Source organism: Hypanus sabinus, chromosome 10 (assembly GCF_030144855.1).
Source record: "Hypanus sabinus isolate sHypSab1 chromosome 10, sHypSab1.hap1, whole genome shotgun sequence".
NCBI classification, from domain to species: Eukaryota; Metazoa; Chordata; class Chondrichthyes; order Myliobatiformes; family Dasyatidae; genus Hypanus; species Hypanus sabinus.
In genome coordinates this window covers 126,133,734-126,151,711 of record NC_082715.1, presented here as the reverse complement: position 1 = coordinate 126,151,711, position 17,978 = coordinate 126,133,734, and the positions used below count along the sequence as shown (strand labels likewise).

Sequence of the window (17,978 nt, the reverse complement as noted above, 5' to 3'; positions counted from 1 at the left end):
AGTTTCAGAGGCTGAGGGGTGACCGGATAGAAGTATACAATTTATGAGAGGCACAGACAGGGTAGAGCCAGGGAAATTTTCCCAAGATGGATAGGTCAATTACTAGAGGACATAGCTTTAAGGGAGGGGGAGGAAGAGTTTAAATGAGATTTACGAGACAAGTTTTTTTTTCCCATGAGTGGGGACGGTGCCTGGAAGCCACTGCCAGGAAAGTTGATGGAAAGATACAATAGCAACCTATAAGAGACACGTAGGCAGGTATGTAATTAAGATGAACAGGCAGAGAATGGACGGAGGTGGACTATTTGCAGGCAAATAGAATTGGTTTAAATTGGCATGATCAGCACAGATGTTGCTGAAGAGTGTGTTCTTGTGCTGTATTATTCTAGTAGTCTAATAATTACTATGTCAGTTTGCCTCAGTTCGATGTGAATTTCCAAGTATTAGTGGATAGGGTCACATTTGTAGTACCGTGTGCTCTTCTGGTCACCACATTACAAAAAAGACGTGGAGGTTCTGGAGAGGATGCAAAAAGATTCACATAGTTTTCTTTGGAACTTTGGAGGCTGAGGGGTAACCTGATAGAAATAATGTTAAGTTATGAGAGACATAGATTGGGTAGATAATCAGAGAACATCCTTGGACTGTGTTGGTAGTTGATGCAAATAACACATTTCACTGGATGCTTCAATGTACATGTATGAAATAAATTGAATTTTATCTCTTACTGTAACTCATGTGCAGGCAGATGGGATTAGTTTAAGTTGGCATCATGATCAGCACAAATGAAGAGCCTGTTCCATTTGTACTCTAGTATGTCCAATGTTTGTGTTGCATTTGCTTCCTAAATGTTGTTCGCTGCTTCAGTGGTAGTCACTTAGCTATCAGCTGTCAAATGCCATTTATAGATTTGTTGATGACACAGCATTGTTGACAGAATTTGAGATGGTGACGAGAAGGTGTATAAGAGTGAGATCAGCAGGTTGAGTGATGACATAGCAACAACCTTGCACTCAACATCAGCAAGACCAAAGAACAGATGGTGGATTTCAGAAAGGGTAAGGCGAGGGAACGTACATCAGTCATAAAGAAATAAGAAGTGGAAAGAGTGAGCAATTTCAAGTTCTTGGGTGTCAACATCTCTGAGGATCTATCCAGGGCCCAACATATTGATAAAGTTACAAAGAAGGCATGACCATGGCTATATTTCATTTGGAGTCTGAGGAGATTTGGTATGTCACCAAAGACAATTGCACATTTCTACAGGTATACTGCGGAGAGCATTCTAACTGGCTGCATCACCATATTGTACGGGCAGGCTACTGTGCAGGATTGAAAGAACCTGCAGAAAGCTGTGAATTCAGTCAGCTTCAGCATGGGCACTAGCATCCATAACATCCACGACATCTTCAAGAAGCGATAACTCAAATGGGAAGCATCCATTATTAAGGACCCCCATCAAGCAGGATATGCCCTTTTTTCAATGCTACCATCAGAAAGGAGGTACAGGAATCCTATCTAAATGTGCATTGTGCAATTTATAGTAATTTGCAATAAATAGTATGTCACTATAACATAGAAATAGTGTCAGCATGAATTAATCAGTCTGATGGCCTGGTAGAAGAAACTGTCCTGGAGCCTGTTGGTCCTGGCTTATAAGCTGCAGTACCATTTTCCTGGATGGTGGCAGCTGGAACAGTTTGTGGTTGGGGTGACTTGGGTCCCCAATGATCCTTCAGGCCCTTCTTATACACCCATCTTTGTAAGTGTCCTGAATAGTGTGAGGTTCACATCTACAGACATGCTGGGCTGTCCGCACCACTCTCTGCAGAGTCCTGTGTTTGAGGAAGGTACAGTTCCCATAACAGGCAGTGATGCAGCCGTTCAGGATGCTCTCAATTGCGCCCCTCTAAAAGGTTCTTGGGATTTGGGGGCCCATTCCAAACTTCAACCCCCTGAGGTGAAACAGGCGCTGTTGTACTTTCTTCACCATGCAAACGGTATGTACAGACCACATGAGATCCTCGGTGATGTGAATGCCAAGGAACTTAAAGCTGTTCACCCTCTCGACCCCAAATCCTCAGAGATGTCAATAGGGGTTAGCCTATCTACATTCCTACTTAGTCCACAACCAGATCCTTTGTTTTTGCAACATTGAAGGAGAGGTTGTTTTAATACCACTGTGCCAGGCTGATGGCTTCTTCTATGTAGGCTGCCTCGTTATTATCTGAGATTAGACGCCCGAAGACACACACTCAATGATTTAGGAACAGCTTCTTCTTCTCTGCCATCAGATATTTGAATGGCGATTGAACCCATGCACACTACCTCGCTACTTTTCTAATTTAACTAAATATATATTTACTGTAATTCACAGTTGTGATTATGTATTGCATTGTACTGCTGCCACAAAAACAACACATTTCATAACATATGCTAGTGATATTAAACCTGACTTGGATTCTTCTGATTCTGGTAAGAAACAGCAGAAACCAGTCAAACTCTTCCCTGTTAGGATGCAGTAAATCAAAAGCATACTCTGGTTGCTTTGATATAGTGAACTTTACAAGTCATTCATTGAACTGCCATTATTGATAGAAATGCCAGGTAAAAGATCATTTAGAGTGGAGTAACTACATAACATTCCAGAAAATGATGGATCATTAATTAATCTGAGATTAATTTAAGAGATTGCTCTAAATGAAATTTTTTGATTACATGCATTTGTCTCTCAAAGGCATCTGGACAATTTATTTTGCCTAATTGCAAGGGTACACTGTAGATATCCCTTTTTAAAATAGCCTGTTTATTTAATCTTAAGAAGAAAGAGAACCATAGGTAAACAACATAGATTAGTTAAAGTGCATGGTTTTCATTTTCTACATCAGGCCCTTCAGCTCATCTAGTCCATGCTCAAACCATTTAAACTGCTACTCCAATTGACCTCAACTGGGACCGTAGCTCTCCATATCCCTACTATCCATGTACCTATCCAAACTCCTCTTAAAAGTTTGAAATGAGCTCGCATGGACCACTTGTGCTGGCAGCTCATTCCACATTCTCACGAGCCTCTGAGTGAAGAAGTTTTCCCTCATATTCCCTTGAAACTTCTCAGCCTTCATCCTTAACCCATGACCCTTTGATTGTAGTCCCAGCCAACCTCAGTGGAAAAAGCCTGCCTGCATTTATCCTATCTATAACCCTCATAATTTTGTATACCTCTATCAACTCTCCTCTCAGTCTTCTACATTCTAAAGAATTACAGTCCTAACCTATTCTATCTTCCCTTATAGCTCAGCTCCTCCAGACCCAGCAATATCCTTGTAAACACTCTCTGCACTCTTTCAACCTTGTTTACATCTTTCCTGTAGATAGGTGATCAAAACTGCACACAATTAAACCTCACCAACATCTTACACAACTTCAACATAACATTCCACCTCCTGTACACAATACATTGATTTATGAAGAACAATGTGCTAAGTTTTCTTTATGACCCGATCTACCTGTGATGCCACTTACAACAAATTATGGACCTGTATACCCAGATCCCTCTGTTCTACCACACCCCTCAGTGCCCTACCACTCACTGTATAGGTGATGATAAAGGTGTCAAGTTAAGAGGAACAGGCAGGAAATTCTGTGGATGCGAAAGAGACACAAAAAGGCTAAGTTGTCTCCCAGGTGTCAGGGTCAGGGACACCTCAGATCAGGTCCAAAGCATTCTAAAAGGGGAGGTGAGCAGCCAGAAAGTGTGGTACATATTGATACCAACAACATAGGGAGGTAAACGGCTGGGGTCCTGAAAGAATATAGTGAGCTAGGTAGAAAGCTAAAAAGCAAAAATCTCTGGATTGTTGCCTATTCCATGTTCCAGTGAGTGTAAGAATAGGATAATTTGGCAGATGAGTAACTTAACTGAGGAACTGGTGCAGGGGGAAGAGTTTCAGATTTCTGGATCATTGGAATCTCTTCTGAAGAATGTATCACCTGTACAAAAAGGACAGGGTATACGTGAACCTCAGGGTGACCAATACCCTCGCGGGTGGATTTGTTAGAACTGCTGGGTAGGGGGGGGGTGTTTAATACTAGTTTGGCAGGGGGGTGGGAACCAAAATAATAGATAGAAGATGGAGCAGTTAGTATCTAGGCAGATGTAGCTTGTAGAAAATTTGTGAGGAAGGATAAGCAGTTAATAGGGCAAAATTTTAGTAGGTGGGATGGGCTGAAGTGTGTCTATTTTAATGCAATTATTAGGAACAAGGATGATGAATTTAGAGCATGAGTCAGTACATGGAACTATGATATTGTGGCCATTATGGAGACTTGGCTGTCACAAGGGCAGGAATAGCTACTAGATGTTCTGGCGTTCAGATGTTTCAAAAGGGAACACGGAGGGAGGTGAAAGAGGTGGGAAACTGTCATTGCTAATTAAGATAGTGTCTCATCTGCAGAAATGGAGGACATTGTGGAGGGATTATCTACTGGGTCAGTGGGGGTGGAAATCAAGATACTGGAAGGGAACAAACACATACTGGGAGTAGTCAATAGAATGCCCAATAACAATAGAGACACTGAGGAACAGATCAGGAGGCAGGTTTTAGAAAGATGCAAAAATAACAGATAACGTAACAAATAATATTGATTGGCACCTCCTTAGTGCAAAAAGCTTGCGTGGGGCCGAATTTGTTAGTTGTATTCCAAAAGGATTTCTGACATTATGTAAACAGACCAACTAGAGAAGCCATATTGCATTTGTGTGAGGTAATGAAACAGGTCAGAAGTCAGATCTCTCAGATAGAGAGCATTTCAGTGACTGTGACCACAACTCCCTGACCTTTACTATAGCCTTAAAGAAGAATAGGAGCAGACAGTAAGAGAAAGTATTTAATTAAGGAATGCAAATTATAATTCTATTAGACAGAAACTCAGGAGCATAAATTGGGAACAGACATATTCGGGAAAATGCACACAGAAAAGTGGAGGTTGTTGAGGGAGCACTTCCTGGGGTTTCTGGATAGGTTTGTTCCATTGAGGCAAGGAAAAGATGGAGAGTGAAGAAACCATGGTTTACTAGAGATGTGGTACACCTAGTCAAGAGGAAGGAAGAAACTTATTTAGGGTTTGGGAAGCAAGGATCAGACAGGGCTCTAGAGGTACAGAGTACCCAGGAAGCAGAGCTAGAAGGGAGCAATGGAAGACTATGGCGAGTAGAATTAAGGAAAACCCCAAGCTGTTCTACACATATTTGAAGGGCAGGAGGATGGCCAGAGTGAGGGTAGGACCTACCAGGGTTAGTAGCCATATCCCTAGAGTCAGTGCAGGTAGGGGAAATCCTTAATGAATACTTCACTTCAGTATTACCAGTGAGAAGACCTTGATGATTGTGAGGACAGTGTAAAATAAGCTGCTGTGCTGAAACATTGTAGTTAGGAACGTTTGAAAAATATTAAGATAGATAAGTCCCTGGGGCTGGACAGGATGTACCCAGGTTCCTATGAGAAGTGAAGGATGAGAGTACTTAGCCCTAGCTGATGATCTTTGCATCCTCACTGGCCACAGGGAGTAATACCAGATGATTACAGGGTGGCAAATTACATTCCCTTTTTAAGAAAAGGGAATAGCAAAAACCCAAGGAATTCTAAACCAACAAGTGTTACATCAGCAGTGGGCAAATTATTAGAGAGGATTCTTAGAGGCAGGATTTGTGAGTATCTGGTTAAACATAGTCTGATTAGTGATAGTCAGCATGGCTTTGTGACAGGCAGGTCATGCCTCACGAACCTGACTGAATTCTTTGAGGATGTGACAAAGCACATTGATAAAGGTAAAGAACTGGATGTAGTGTAAATAGATTTTAGTAAGATATTTGATAAGGCTCACTATGGTAGGCTTATTCAGAAAGTCAAGAAGCGTAGGATCCAAGGAAACCTGGATACAGAATTGATTCCTCTACAGAAGGCAGAGGGTGGTAGTAGATGAAGTATATTCTGCCTGGAGATCAGTGTACCAATGGTGCTCTGCATGGATCTGTATTGGCCCATATGGTCCTGACGAAGGGTCTCGGCCCAAAACATCAACAGCACTTCTCCCTATAGATGCTGCCTAGCCTGCTGTGTTCTACCAGCGTTTTGTGTGTGTTGGTGCTACCCCTGTTCTTTGTGATTACTATGAATGGCTTGCATAACGAAGAGGAAGAGTGGGTTAGTAGGTTTACAGATGACACAAAGCTTGATGGATTTGTGGATAGTGTGGAGGGTTGTTGTAGTTGCAATGGGAATTGACAGGGTGCAGAGCCAGCCTGAGAAGTGGCAAATGCAGTTCAACCTGGAAAAGAGTGAGGTGATTCATTGTAGAAGGTCAAATTTGAAGGCATGATACAGGGTTAATGCAAAGATTGTCAGCATTGTGGAGTAATAGAGGGATCTTGGGGCCCTCTCAAAGATCTCTCAAAGATGCCGCACAAGTTGATAGGTGTGTTGGCTTTTATTAGTTGGGGACTGAGTTTAAGAGCCTCAAGATAACTTTACAGTTCTATAAAGCCTTGAACACACTTGGAATATTGTGTTCAATTCTGATCGCCTTATTATAGGAAGGATTTGGAAGCTTTGGAGAGGGTGTAGTGGAGATTTACCAGGATGCTGCTGAACTATAAAGCAGAAAGGTATGAGACGTGAATTAGCTAAGATAGACTGGCAAATGACACTTAAAGGGTTGACGGTGGATATGCAATGGCAAGCATTTAAAGATCGCATGGATGAACTACAACAATTGTTCATCCCAGTTTGGCAAAAGAATAAACCAGGGAAGGTAGTGCAACCATGGCTGACAAGAGAAATTAGGGATAGTATCAAGTCCAAAGAAGAAACATATAAATTAGCCAGAAAAAGCGGCACACCTGAGGACTGGGAGAAATTCAGAGTCCAGCAGAGGAGGACAAAGGGCTTAATTAGGAAAGGGAAAAAAGATTATGAGAGAAAACTGGCAGGGAACATAAAAACTGACTGTAAAAGCTATTATAGATATGTGAAAAGAAAAAGATTAGTCAAGACAAATGTAGGTCCCTTACAGTCAGAAACAGGTGAATTGATCATAGGGAACAAGACATGGCAGACCAATTGAATAACTACTTTGGTTCTGTCTTCACTAAGGAGGACATAAATAATCTTTCGGAAATAGTAGGGGACCGAGGGTCTAGTGAGATGGAGGAACTGAGGGAAATACATGTTAGTAGGGAAGTGGTGTTAGGTAAATTGAAGTGATTAAAGGCAGATAAATCCCCAGGGCCAGATGGTCTGCATCCCAGAGTGCTTAAGGAAGTAGCCCAAGAAATAGTGGATGCATTAGTGATAATTTTTCAAAACTCCTTAGATCCTGGATTAGTTCCTGAGGATTGGAGGGTGGCTAATGTAACCCCACTTTTTTAAAACTAGGAGAGGGAGAGAAAAACTAGGGAATTATAGACCGGTTAGTCTGACATCAGTGGTGGGGAAAATGCTAGAGTCAGTTATCAAAGGTGTGATAACAGCACATTTGGAAAGCGGTGAAATCATTGGACAAAGTTAGCATGGATTTGTGAAAGGAAAATCATGTCTGATGAATCTTATAGAATTATAGAACCTTATAGAATTTTTTGAATTAGTAGAGTGGATAGGGGAGAGCCAGTGGATGTGGTATATTTAGATTTTCAAAAGGCTTTTGACAAGGTCCCACACAGGAGATTAGTGTGCAAACTTTAAAGCACACAGTATTGGGGGTATGGTATTGATGTGGATAGAGAATTGGTTGGCAGACAGGAAGCAAAGAGTGGGAGTAAACAGGACCTTCAGAATGGCAGGTAGTGACTAGTGGGGTACCGCAAGGCTCAGTGTTGGGACCCCAGTTGTTTACAATATATATTAATGATTTAGATGAGGGAATTAAATGCAGCATCTCCAAGTTTGCGGATGACACGAAGCTGGGCGGCAGTGTTAACTGTGAGGAGGATGCTAAGAGGATGCAGGGTGACTTGGATAGGTTAGGTGAGTGGGCAAATTCATGGCAGATGCAATTTAATGTGGATAAATGTGAAGTTATCCACTTTGGTTGCAAGAACAGGAAAACAGATTATTATCTGAATGGTGGCCGATTAGGAAAAGGGGAGGCGCAACGAGACCTGGGTGTCATTGTACACCAGTCATTGAAGGTGGGCATGCAGGTACAGCAGGCGGTGAAAAAGGTAAATGGTATGTTGGCATTCATAGCAAAAGGATTTGAGTACAGGAGCAGGGAGGTTCTACTGCAGTTGTACAAGGCCTTGGTGAGATCACACCTAGAATATTGTGTGCAGTTTTGGTCCCCTAATCTGAGGAAAGACATTCTTGCCATAGAGGGAGTACAGAGAAGGTTCACCAGATTGATTCCTGGGATGGCAGGACTTTCATATGAAGAAAGACTAGATCGACTAGGCTTATACTCACTGGAATTTAGAAGATTGAGAGGGGATCTTATTGAAACGTATAAAATTCTAAAGGGATTGGACAGGCTAGATCGGGAGTCGGCAACCTGCGGCTCCCGAGCCATTTGTGGCTCTTTCACCTCTGTGCTGCGGCTCCCTGTGGCTTTGGGAAATAATTGGTCAGTATTTAAGTAAAATGTATTTTATGTTAGTTTGTTAGCTTTTGAAATGTAATTATGGTGATCTTGTACAACCTAAGTGTAGCGACACATTTCCTGCCACATCCGAAACGGCTCACAATTAGCCAGCATTCCGGCTAAGGGAGATAGCCTACGGGGGTTTGTGAGTACGAGTCTTTTGCAGCATCTGCGTCCATGGGGGCTGGGTTGAGGGAGGCTTAAAAGCAAGGCTGTTTAGTTCGAATAAAGCTATCTTTGACTGCAGTTTACTGACACCGCTACAACGTGTTTTTTATCGCTGGCTGTCCAGACGGAAGGTGCTGAAACGCTTTGTCGCGTGTCTGGAAGAAGTGAAAACTTTCCTGGGCAGCAAAGGGCTCACCTTTCCTGAGCTGGAACAGCCAGAGTGGCTGGAAAAGCTACACTTCATGGTAGACATGACAGCGCACCTGAACACGCTGAACACAGCTCTTCAGGGGAAAGGACGTACAGCCCTGCACATGTTGGAGGATGTTTTGGCATTCGAGCGCAAGTTGACAGTGCTTGCCAGAGATTTACAGAAAGGCACTTTGTCTCACTTCCCCAATTTGAGAGAGTTCAAACAAGGTCACGACATGATAATTTCGGAGTATTTACATTCTGCAATCATCGCAATGCAAACATCGTTTGGGAAACGCTTCTGTGAGTTCAGAGAGGAAAAAAACACATTATCCTTCCCGGTCACTCCCTTAAGCATCGATCCATTCCTACTGAATACGACTGCATTAGCAGGTGTGAGTCAACCTGATCTTGAGATGGAACTGGCCGACATAGCCGACAAAGACATATGGGTGTCCAAGTTTAGACGCTTGACAGCAGACCTTGAAGATGTTGCCCGTCAGAAGGCCGTTCTTGCTCAGAAACACAAATGGAGTGATATTGAAAACCTCACAGATGACAGCTTGCGATCCTGTGTAAAGATGAAGGTGACATCATACAGCCCTGATGTGCAGACGCTGTGCGCTGAGGTCCAGGAGCAGAAATCCCATTAACCAAGTATGATAAATATTTTAATTGCCTATTATTTTACTTATATTCATATTTTTTCATTGTTCAGTGAAATAGTCCTTTCATTTTTCAGGATGACAGCTGGCTGACGTTATTTTTGGTTTGCTGCTGGCGGAAAATTTAAGTTCGGCGTTTTTCATAAATACAAGAAGGACTCAAATAGACATTGAATATTTTACTTAAAAGTAACTTTCAACCCAACGTCTTTTTTTCGGAGTTCAAAATGTTTTTGTTGCATGCAGAAATGTAATTTCGTTTTCTCTGCAGGAGTTCATCAATTTCATAAATGCAACACATTATAGTTTGTTTATACATAGCATAAAGGCAAAAAAAAACGTTGTATGCAGTGTTATTTCATTTTAAATGTCAAACGGGTTTTGCGGCTCCCAGTGTTTTCTTTTCTGTGGGAAACGGGTCCAAGTGGCTCTTTCAGTGGTAAAGGTTGCTGACCCCTGGGCTAGATGCAGGAAGATTGGTTCTGATGTTGGGGAAGTCCAGAATGAAGGGTCACAGTTTAAAGATAAAGGGGAAGCCTTTTAGGACCGAGATGAGGAAGAACTTCTTCACACAGAGAGTGGTGAATCTGTGGAATTCTGTGCCACAGGAAACAGTTGAGGCCGGTTCATTAGCTATATTTAAGAGGAAGCTAGATATGGCCCTTGTGGCTAAAGGGATCGGGGGTATGGAGAGAAAGCAGGTACAGGGTTCTGAGTTGGATGATCAGCCATGATCATACTGAATGGCAGTGAAGGCTCAAAGAGCTGAATGGCCTACTCCTGCACCTATTTTCTATGTTTCTATCTTACAAAGATAGGATGAGCGAGCTAAGGCTTTCTCTTTGGAGAGAAGGAGAATAAAAAGTGACAATAGAAGTGTACAAAATGATGAGGCATAAATTGAATGGCTAGCTAAAGACTTTTTCCCCAGAGTGGAAATGGCTACAACAAGGGGGATAATTTTAATTTGAATGGAAACATATAAGAGGACATCAGAGGTCATTCTTTACACAGAAAGTGGTGGGTGCTTGAATGCCTTGCCAGGGGCTGTGGTAGAGGTAGATACATTAGGGGCATTTAAGAAATTCTTACATAGACACAGGGTTAATTAAAAAAAATGGTGGGTTATATAGGACAGAAGGATTACCTACATCTTAGCAAACATGAGGAAATCTGCAGATGCTGGAAATTCAAACAACACACACAAAATGCAGGTGGAATACAGCAGGCCAGGCAGCAGTCAAAAGGCCTGAACTGTGCTGTAATATTCTATTATCTATGAAAAGGGTCGTTGGCACTTCTCTTGGGATAGAAGTTTGAATACAAAGAGGAGAAACACAGTATGATATTACGTCTCTAGAGTCAGCAGCAAACCAGAAACCTATAGATGCAAAATTATTCTGTACCTGGGAGATATCTGTGGCTAGCATAAAGCAATGGATTACCAGAATAAGCAACATCAATTCATTGGTGATTGGTAGGAACTGGAGAGGGAAATTCTCCAACAGCTGAGTGACCAGATTAGAGTTGTCCAAAAGGACAGGGTTTGCTCTTAGGTCAAGAGGACCACAGGTGTATAATTAACTAATGATTTCTGGGTCTGAAGGAGGAGCCAGTGGAAGCACTGGACCCTGTGTTCAGGATTAGGTGGCAACCTTGTGAGCAAAAGTTGAGTTCCAAATTTCAGAGCAGCCATGCTGGATGTCAGATTATGTGTGTGAATTTTATTGATTGAGATGTTCTCAGCATCAAAGAAGTTTAAACTTCTCAATGTCAATGTGAACAGTCTGTTCTGATCAGACTACTAAATTATGAATCAACTGAGTGGGAGAAAGCGAAGTAAAAAAATGGGCATAATACTCACATACAGCTGTATATTCATTCCTTTTACAAAGCAGCAACTAGAGAGCATATCTAGTAGAGATTAATGAATTGAGAAAAGGAAGTATTTGCTGAATTTATGGTATGACTTCAGGCACTATGCAAACTTCACAAGAGATCAATTGACATTGAAGTGAACTCCTTCAAGTAAATAAATAATGTCTCCATTGAATGTCTCAAAGGGAATGCTTGATAATTCCCCAGTAAAAATGCACTTCCTAAATAAAAAAAAGAGTACTACTAATATATTTAACACATTCCCAAGCACTAGAGAAATGTATCATCAGGAAAAAATTCACAAAGTATTAGATGGAAACAAGCATCAGGAGTGGCTTCCCACAGTGGTAAATATTCATGACAAAAGCAAACTGAATTCTTATACAGATGTGAGTAAAAGATAACATTTTTGTCAAATTCCTTCTGTGACAGGAAACCAGTGAAGTAGGGAATGAAGTAGTGCTGATTACTTGAAGTATTTATTCCCTTGAAATAAAAAACGTTTTTAATTCCACCCACCACCCCATTATCAATGGGATTTTTCTTTAAATGAACAATTCAAAGGAGAGAAATAAATATAGCTGGACTTTTGTTTAGACTCAAAGTAAACAGAACTAGAACCTCAGTATCTTATTCAGGTTTATTGTCACTGACATAGGTTGTGAATTTTTTTTGTTTTCTGGCATTAGTACGGTGCAAGCATAATAAATTACTAAAAGTTAATTTTTAAAATTAACAAATAAATAGTGCAAAAGAGAAATAAAGAGGTAGTGTTCATGAACTTTTCAGAAATCTAATAGCATAGGAGAAGAAACTGATGCTGAAATGTTGAATGAGAGTCTTCAGGCTTCTGTACTTTATCCCTGTGGTAGAGGGCATGTCCCAGATGGTGAAGGTTCTCAATAATGAATGCCACCTCCTTTTGAAGATGTCCTCAATGGTGGGGAGGCTGTGACCGTGATGGAGCTGGCTTTCAGTACCCTGGCAGATACATCATCAGAACTTGACGCCTTGCCAGGTTCACCCTTGAATGATGTTCTGACATCAGCCTCTGAAACATTGATCAGAGTCATCACATACTGTGGATATTCACACAAAAGTTGTTATATTCTCCCTTTCAAAGCATGCTTAAAAGGCGTTCAGCAAAGTTGCATTTTTACTCTCACAATAGTCCTCTGTAGATTCTACACAGACTTCTTGTGGGGTTCTGGCTCACCAATCTTAAATTTCACAGATCTAGCCCTCACCAGAATGTGAATCTCCTAATTTATCCATGGCTTCCGGTTCGGATACATTCAGTATGTTCTTGAAGGCACACGCTCGTCCACGCAGATCACAATGAAATGGGTGGCAACAGTGGCATTTTCATTCAGATCCGAAGATGAATCACTGAATATGATGCAGTCTACCAATTCAAAGTAGTCTTGTAGGCGCTCTTCTGCCTTCTGTGACCATACATATCATCATCAGTGGTGCTGCAATCCTCAATCTTAGCCTATATGCTGGGAACAGAAGTACAGCCAGGTGACTGGACTCGCCAAAATGTAGGTATGGGATGGCATGGTAAGCATTCTTGATGGCAATGTAAAAGTGATCAAGTAAGGTGGCTCCTCTGGTATCAATGATGTGGTAGTTGAAGTCCTCCACGATGATCAAGAAGGCATTAGCGTGTGCTGTATTTTGGCTGCTGATCATGGTACTCAGCTCCTCCAGTACCTCTCTGATATTGGCGAGAGCTGGAATGTACACTATAACCAAGATGATGGTGGAGCACTCCCTTGGCAGATAGAACGGACTACACTTGCCAGATATTCCAGGTTGGGGAAGAAGGACTGAGACAGGACTGCCAAATCTGTGCATCATGATGATGTAATCACGAAGCAAACACTTCCACCACTGCCTTTGTCTGACACCGCTGTCTGATCCATGCAGCAGAAGGTGAAACCCTTGGCATTTCCTTAATCTGCAATGATGATCTATTTTGTTTCGGCAACAACTTTAGAAAGGGCCATGATAACTACTAATGATCAAAAGGGTCTTCGACCTGAAATGTCAGTTGCTTCTCCCCCACTCCCCTCCAACAGATGAAACCTGAGCATTTTACAGCATTTTCATTTGCTTGTGCACTAAGTGGAAGTCCCTGGGGTCATCAAAATGCAAAACACCACTGGTCTGTTTCTATCCTAATTCTCAAGAGCCTATATAAAAAGGGATGCACTTGAATTTAAAAATAAGTTCAAATATAACTTAATACCTTGCATTTCCAATGCACTACTAATGTATTTAACACATTCCCAAGCATAGGGAAATGGATCACCAGGCTACAGTAAAGCTATGATAGATCAGTACCATTACAGCCTTGGTATTGCTGGACTGGTAGGATTGCCAGACTGTTGGATATTAGTCTGACTAATACACCAACACACTTTTAATTCTCTTTTTGAGGAAACAATTTGTACATGGTTAACTTTGCTCTAAACAATGGAAAGACCTCCTAAACAGAGACACTGCAGGTAGGAACAGTTGAATGCATTGAAACCCTAACAGAAGCCCAGTAAAATTTGCTGACAGAAGAACTATGAACTCTGTAATGGTGAAAATAAACTCCTTGGAAGTCGATGAGGACAAGGATAATGCTGGAACATAGTTTAGGGAACCTATGTAAACTGGAGCATGAAACAATAGGGAATAAGCTGGTCTTGAAGTAACAAAAGAATGAATAAATATTCAACTGGTAGCTTGGTAATTTTTTGCCAATAAAAATTGTGCAAAATCTCAACAGAAGACTTACCCTTAAAGCATCTACAATATCAGTTTGCTCCACAAGTTCTGAAAACGTTGCCAACACTGGGTTACAGATGAGGTCTATAATGCAAATAAACAATAAAAATCAATGTCAATATGTGCATTTTATTCTAACATTTCTTTAAATTACACTTTAATCTTAATTTTTTAAAAAAACCATTTAACACCTTTTCATTCCACAATCATAGGCAAAGCATTAAGTAGCGCTAGCTTACATTTTTAAACTGATAGCACCTATGGCATTCGTGACAGCCTGAGGTGGTACGCGACCACAATAATTGAGGGGTTTTCTCAGCCAACCAGGCTCCTCCCTTTCCAGTTGCAGAATAACCCTGTACTTTGGTAACATTTCACATCTCCTTGTGCAATGCAAATTTAGACAAAGATTAGACAAACTGTCCAAAAATTAGACAAGCTGTCTCAAAATCAGACTTTTGATCTACTGATGAAAGTCACATCATTGATGCAGTTACTGAGATAATCAAAACAAATTTATTAAAAAAGCAGTTGGGAGCTATTATTGTGAAGGGAGTATGCATTACATAAAAACTTACTGGGATAATATTCGGTTACACTACTACTAACCCTAGTACAGCAGAGAAAACCTGTACAGTTAATATTATGAACAGTTTCAGTAAATAAAACATTCCTGTGGTTAGCACTTCATGATGGGAGCTGAATGAAGTGGGTTCATTCATGTAAAATTGTTAGCAAGAGAGTGAGCAATATGGTCAAAAGGGAGCATAGTAGTGTACTGGTTAACACAGCATTATGACAGTTCGGGGAATTCCAGAGTTGGGAGTTCAATTCCGGCACCATTCCTTAAGGAGAATCAGAAGGTCCTTCTCATGGAATACACAGGATTTCCCCCAGATGCTCCTGTTTCCACCCACAGTCCAAAGGCGTACCAGTGAATTAGTCAATGTAAATTGTCCAGCGATTAGGTTAGGGTTAATCAGATATGTAGGGCTGCTAACGCGGTGTGGCTCAAAAGGCCAGAAGGACCTAATCACGCAGTTTCGCTAAATAAAATAACATTTCTTTCCATGCAGAACAATTAAGACAAAAGTCATTACATTATTTTAAAAAGAGACATAGGAATATTTGATAACACAGAGTGGGCTCTGAGATCGGTTTTAGATTCCTGTTTAAAGCACTTTTTATAATACTGTTTACATTGTAAATTCATGCTGGTATTTATGTATTTAGGCACATTTTATTCCATATCGGCACTTTAACCTCTAACTTTGTTTTATACATATAATTCTTTATTCTTTATAATTGTCTACCTAATAAAGTATCTACTGAGTGCATGCTTGTAGTCTTCTGCTGCTGTAGCCTATCCACTTCAAGGTTTGACATGTTATACGTTCAGATATGCTCCTGTTTACTCGAGTTACTGTCGCCTTACTACTCTCATTAATAAGGCATTTTCGCTCACAAACTGCTGTTCATTGGATTTTTTTTTGTTTTTCACAACATTCTCTGTAATCTCTAGAGCAGGGGTTCCCTACCTGTCACAGTCAAAGTCACTTAGATTAAGGACGCCATGGTAGTGTAGTGGTTAACGTGAAGCTATTACAGCTCAGGATGTCGGAATTCAATCCCGGCATCCTCTTTAAGGAGTTTCTATGTCTTCCCCATGGAATGTGTGTGCTTCCTACAGATGCTCCAGTTTCGTCCCACAGTCCAAAAGACGTAAGTTAGTTGGCCATGGTAAACTGTCCCATGATTAGGCTAGGGTTAAAATAGGTAGGTTGCCAGCAGCACAACTCAAAGGGCTGGAAGGGCCTTTTCTACACTGTATCTCTAAATAAAATACCATCAAACACATTTCTTCCCCATTGTGATGTTTGGGCTGAGCAATAACTGAATCTCTTAACCATGTTGGCATGTTTTATGCCTTGAGTTGCTGCCACATGGTGTACCTAGCAAAGTGGCCATCGAGTGTGTATGGCACACAAGTTGATCCTTGATTCTGTTATAAAGATCTATGAAAAAAGCTTGTAGAACAACAATAATAATAATAATCCATTGACACCATTACAGTTCTATGATAGCATATTAGTTTGTTTTAAACATTGTTGTAATTTTGCCACAGATTCTATCCATTGATAAGCTGTGTTTCACCCTGGCATGTCAAATTTCTGAAACAACAGTATGTGGCAGAACTAGTTCTCCCTCAGTAAATTATACGGCAAACAGTGATAAAATACCAACCTAGTGATCCGATAGTGTTAAGAAAACTTCCTGATCATGAACACCAATTACATCTTCTGTATTATCTCTTACTACCACCCAACCCTTCCTCTCAATTGCTCAGGTGTCAGCTTTCTTCCATTAGTTTACTAAATAGCTATGATTTAGAAGTTTACCTCAGGGATGAATGAGGGCAAGATTAAGCACAACTATCCTTTGTTTACAGAGACACATTTCAGGTGAAGGAGCACTGGGAAATAACCAACAGCAGGGAATCAGGACAATTCTCCATGTCCCTAATGCACAGCCACTTGAGCCCATTGTCACACTCATAGTTCTCTATGGGTGAGATTAGCTAACAGCACCAACCAGTGGTTTATCCTAGCATGATACCATTTCAGCCACTCACTCACTGCATAGATTCAATCAGCATCACTGAATCTAACATAAAGTGCTTTTAGAAATACATTTAAGTCCAAGCAAGTCCTAGTCTACTAACACAGTATCTTTCAGAATTGGATATAATGGAGGCTTTTGCCTTAGCATTCTCACCAGCACTTTGCATATTAATTCTGTCTTTAAGAAGTGCTTCTGCAAGTAATTGTCGATAAAAGGCCAATAAGTGGACGTAGCACTTGGGACCAACCAGTGTTTCTGGAAGCAAGCTGCAAATAAAGGAAGCAATTATTTAATTGGAGCCAGCCACCAAGAACAGAATTTTAATTGTCATGCCATAGCTGTAGGCTAAAGACCTTTACAGCTGCACAATTCAAACAGAAAATCCTTTTTTTTAGGAGAGGTGATAGAAGCAAATACAATAGCAATGTTTAAGTAGCATTCAGACAGGCACATGAAGAGGCAGGGAATTGATGGAAAAGTATCTCATACTAGCAGACATGTAGTTTAAAACTGGTATCTTGGTCAGCACAAACATTATGCTAAAGGCTAGGAGATGTGATATTATGTTGAAGTTGTATAAGACATTGGTGAGGTCTAATTTGGAGTATTGTCTACAGTTTTGGTCACCTACCCTCAGGAAAGATGTAAATAAGGTTGAAAGAGTGCAGAGAAAATTTACAAGGATCTTGCCAGGTCTGGAAGATCTGAGTTATAAGAAAAAATGAAATAGGTTAGGACTTTATTTCTTGGAACATAGAAGACTGAGAGGACATTTGATAGAGATATACAAAATTATTTGAGGTATAGATAAGGTAAATGCAAGCAGACTTTTTCCATTGAGGTTGGGTGAGACTACAACCAGAGGTCTTGGGTAAGGGTGTAATGTGAGAAGTTTAAGGAGAACTTGAAAGGAAACTTCTTCACTCAGAGGATCATGAAAATGAATGAACTGCCAGGACAAGTAGTACATGCAAGCTCGATTTCAATGTTTCAAAGAAGCTTGGATAGTAGGGCTATAGTCCCAGTGCAGGTTGATTG

At 40.8% G+C, this 17,978-nt stretch overlaps 1 protein-coding gene across 3 annotated transcripts in view; it reads right to left on the bottom strand.

Moving 5' to 3' along the window:
- nphp1 (nephronophthisis 1) overlaps window positions 1–17,978 on the bottom strand; it is a 75,305-nt gene that overhangs the window by 10,766 nt on the left and 46,561 nt on the right. For 2 of the 3 annotated variants that reach the window (XM_059982900.1, XM_059982901.1), the window contains 2 exons: window positions 17,094–17,206; window positions 14,329–14,402 (listed from right to left, as the gene is read on the bottom strand). In XM_059982900.1, the coding sequence (XP_059838883.1) occupies window positions 14,329–14,402; window positions 17,094–17,206 (187 nt within the window). Of the gene's footprint in view, window positions 1–12,291; window positions 12,589–14,328; window positions 14,403–17,093; window positions 17,207–17,978 lie in introns of those variants that run through there. The other variant, XM_059982902.1, reaches the window with a different exon arrangement.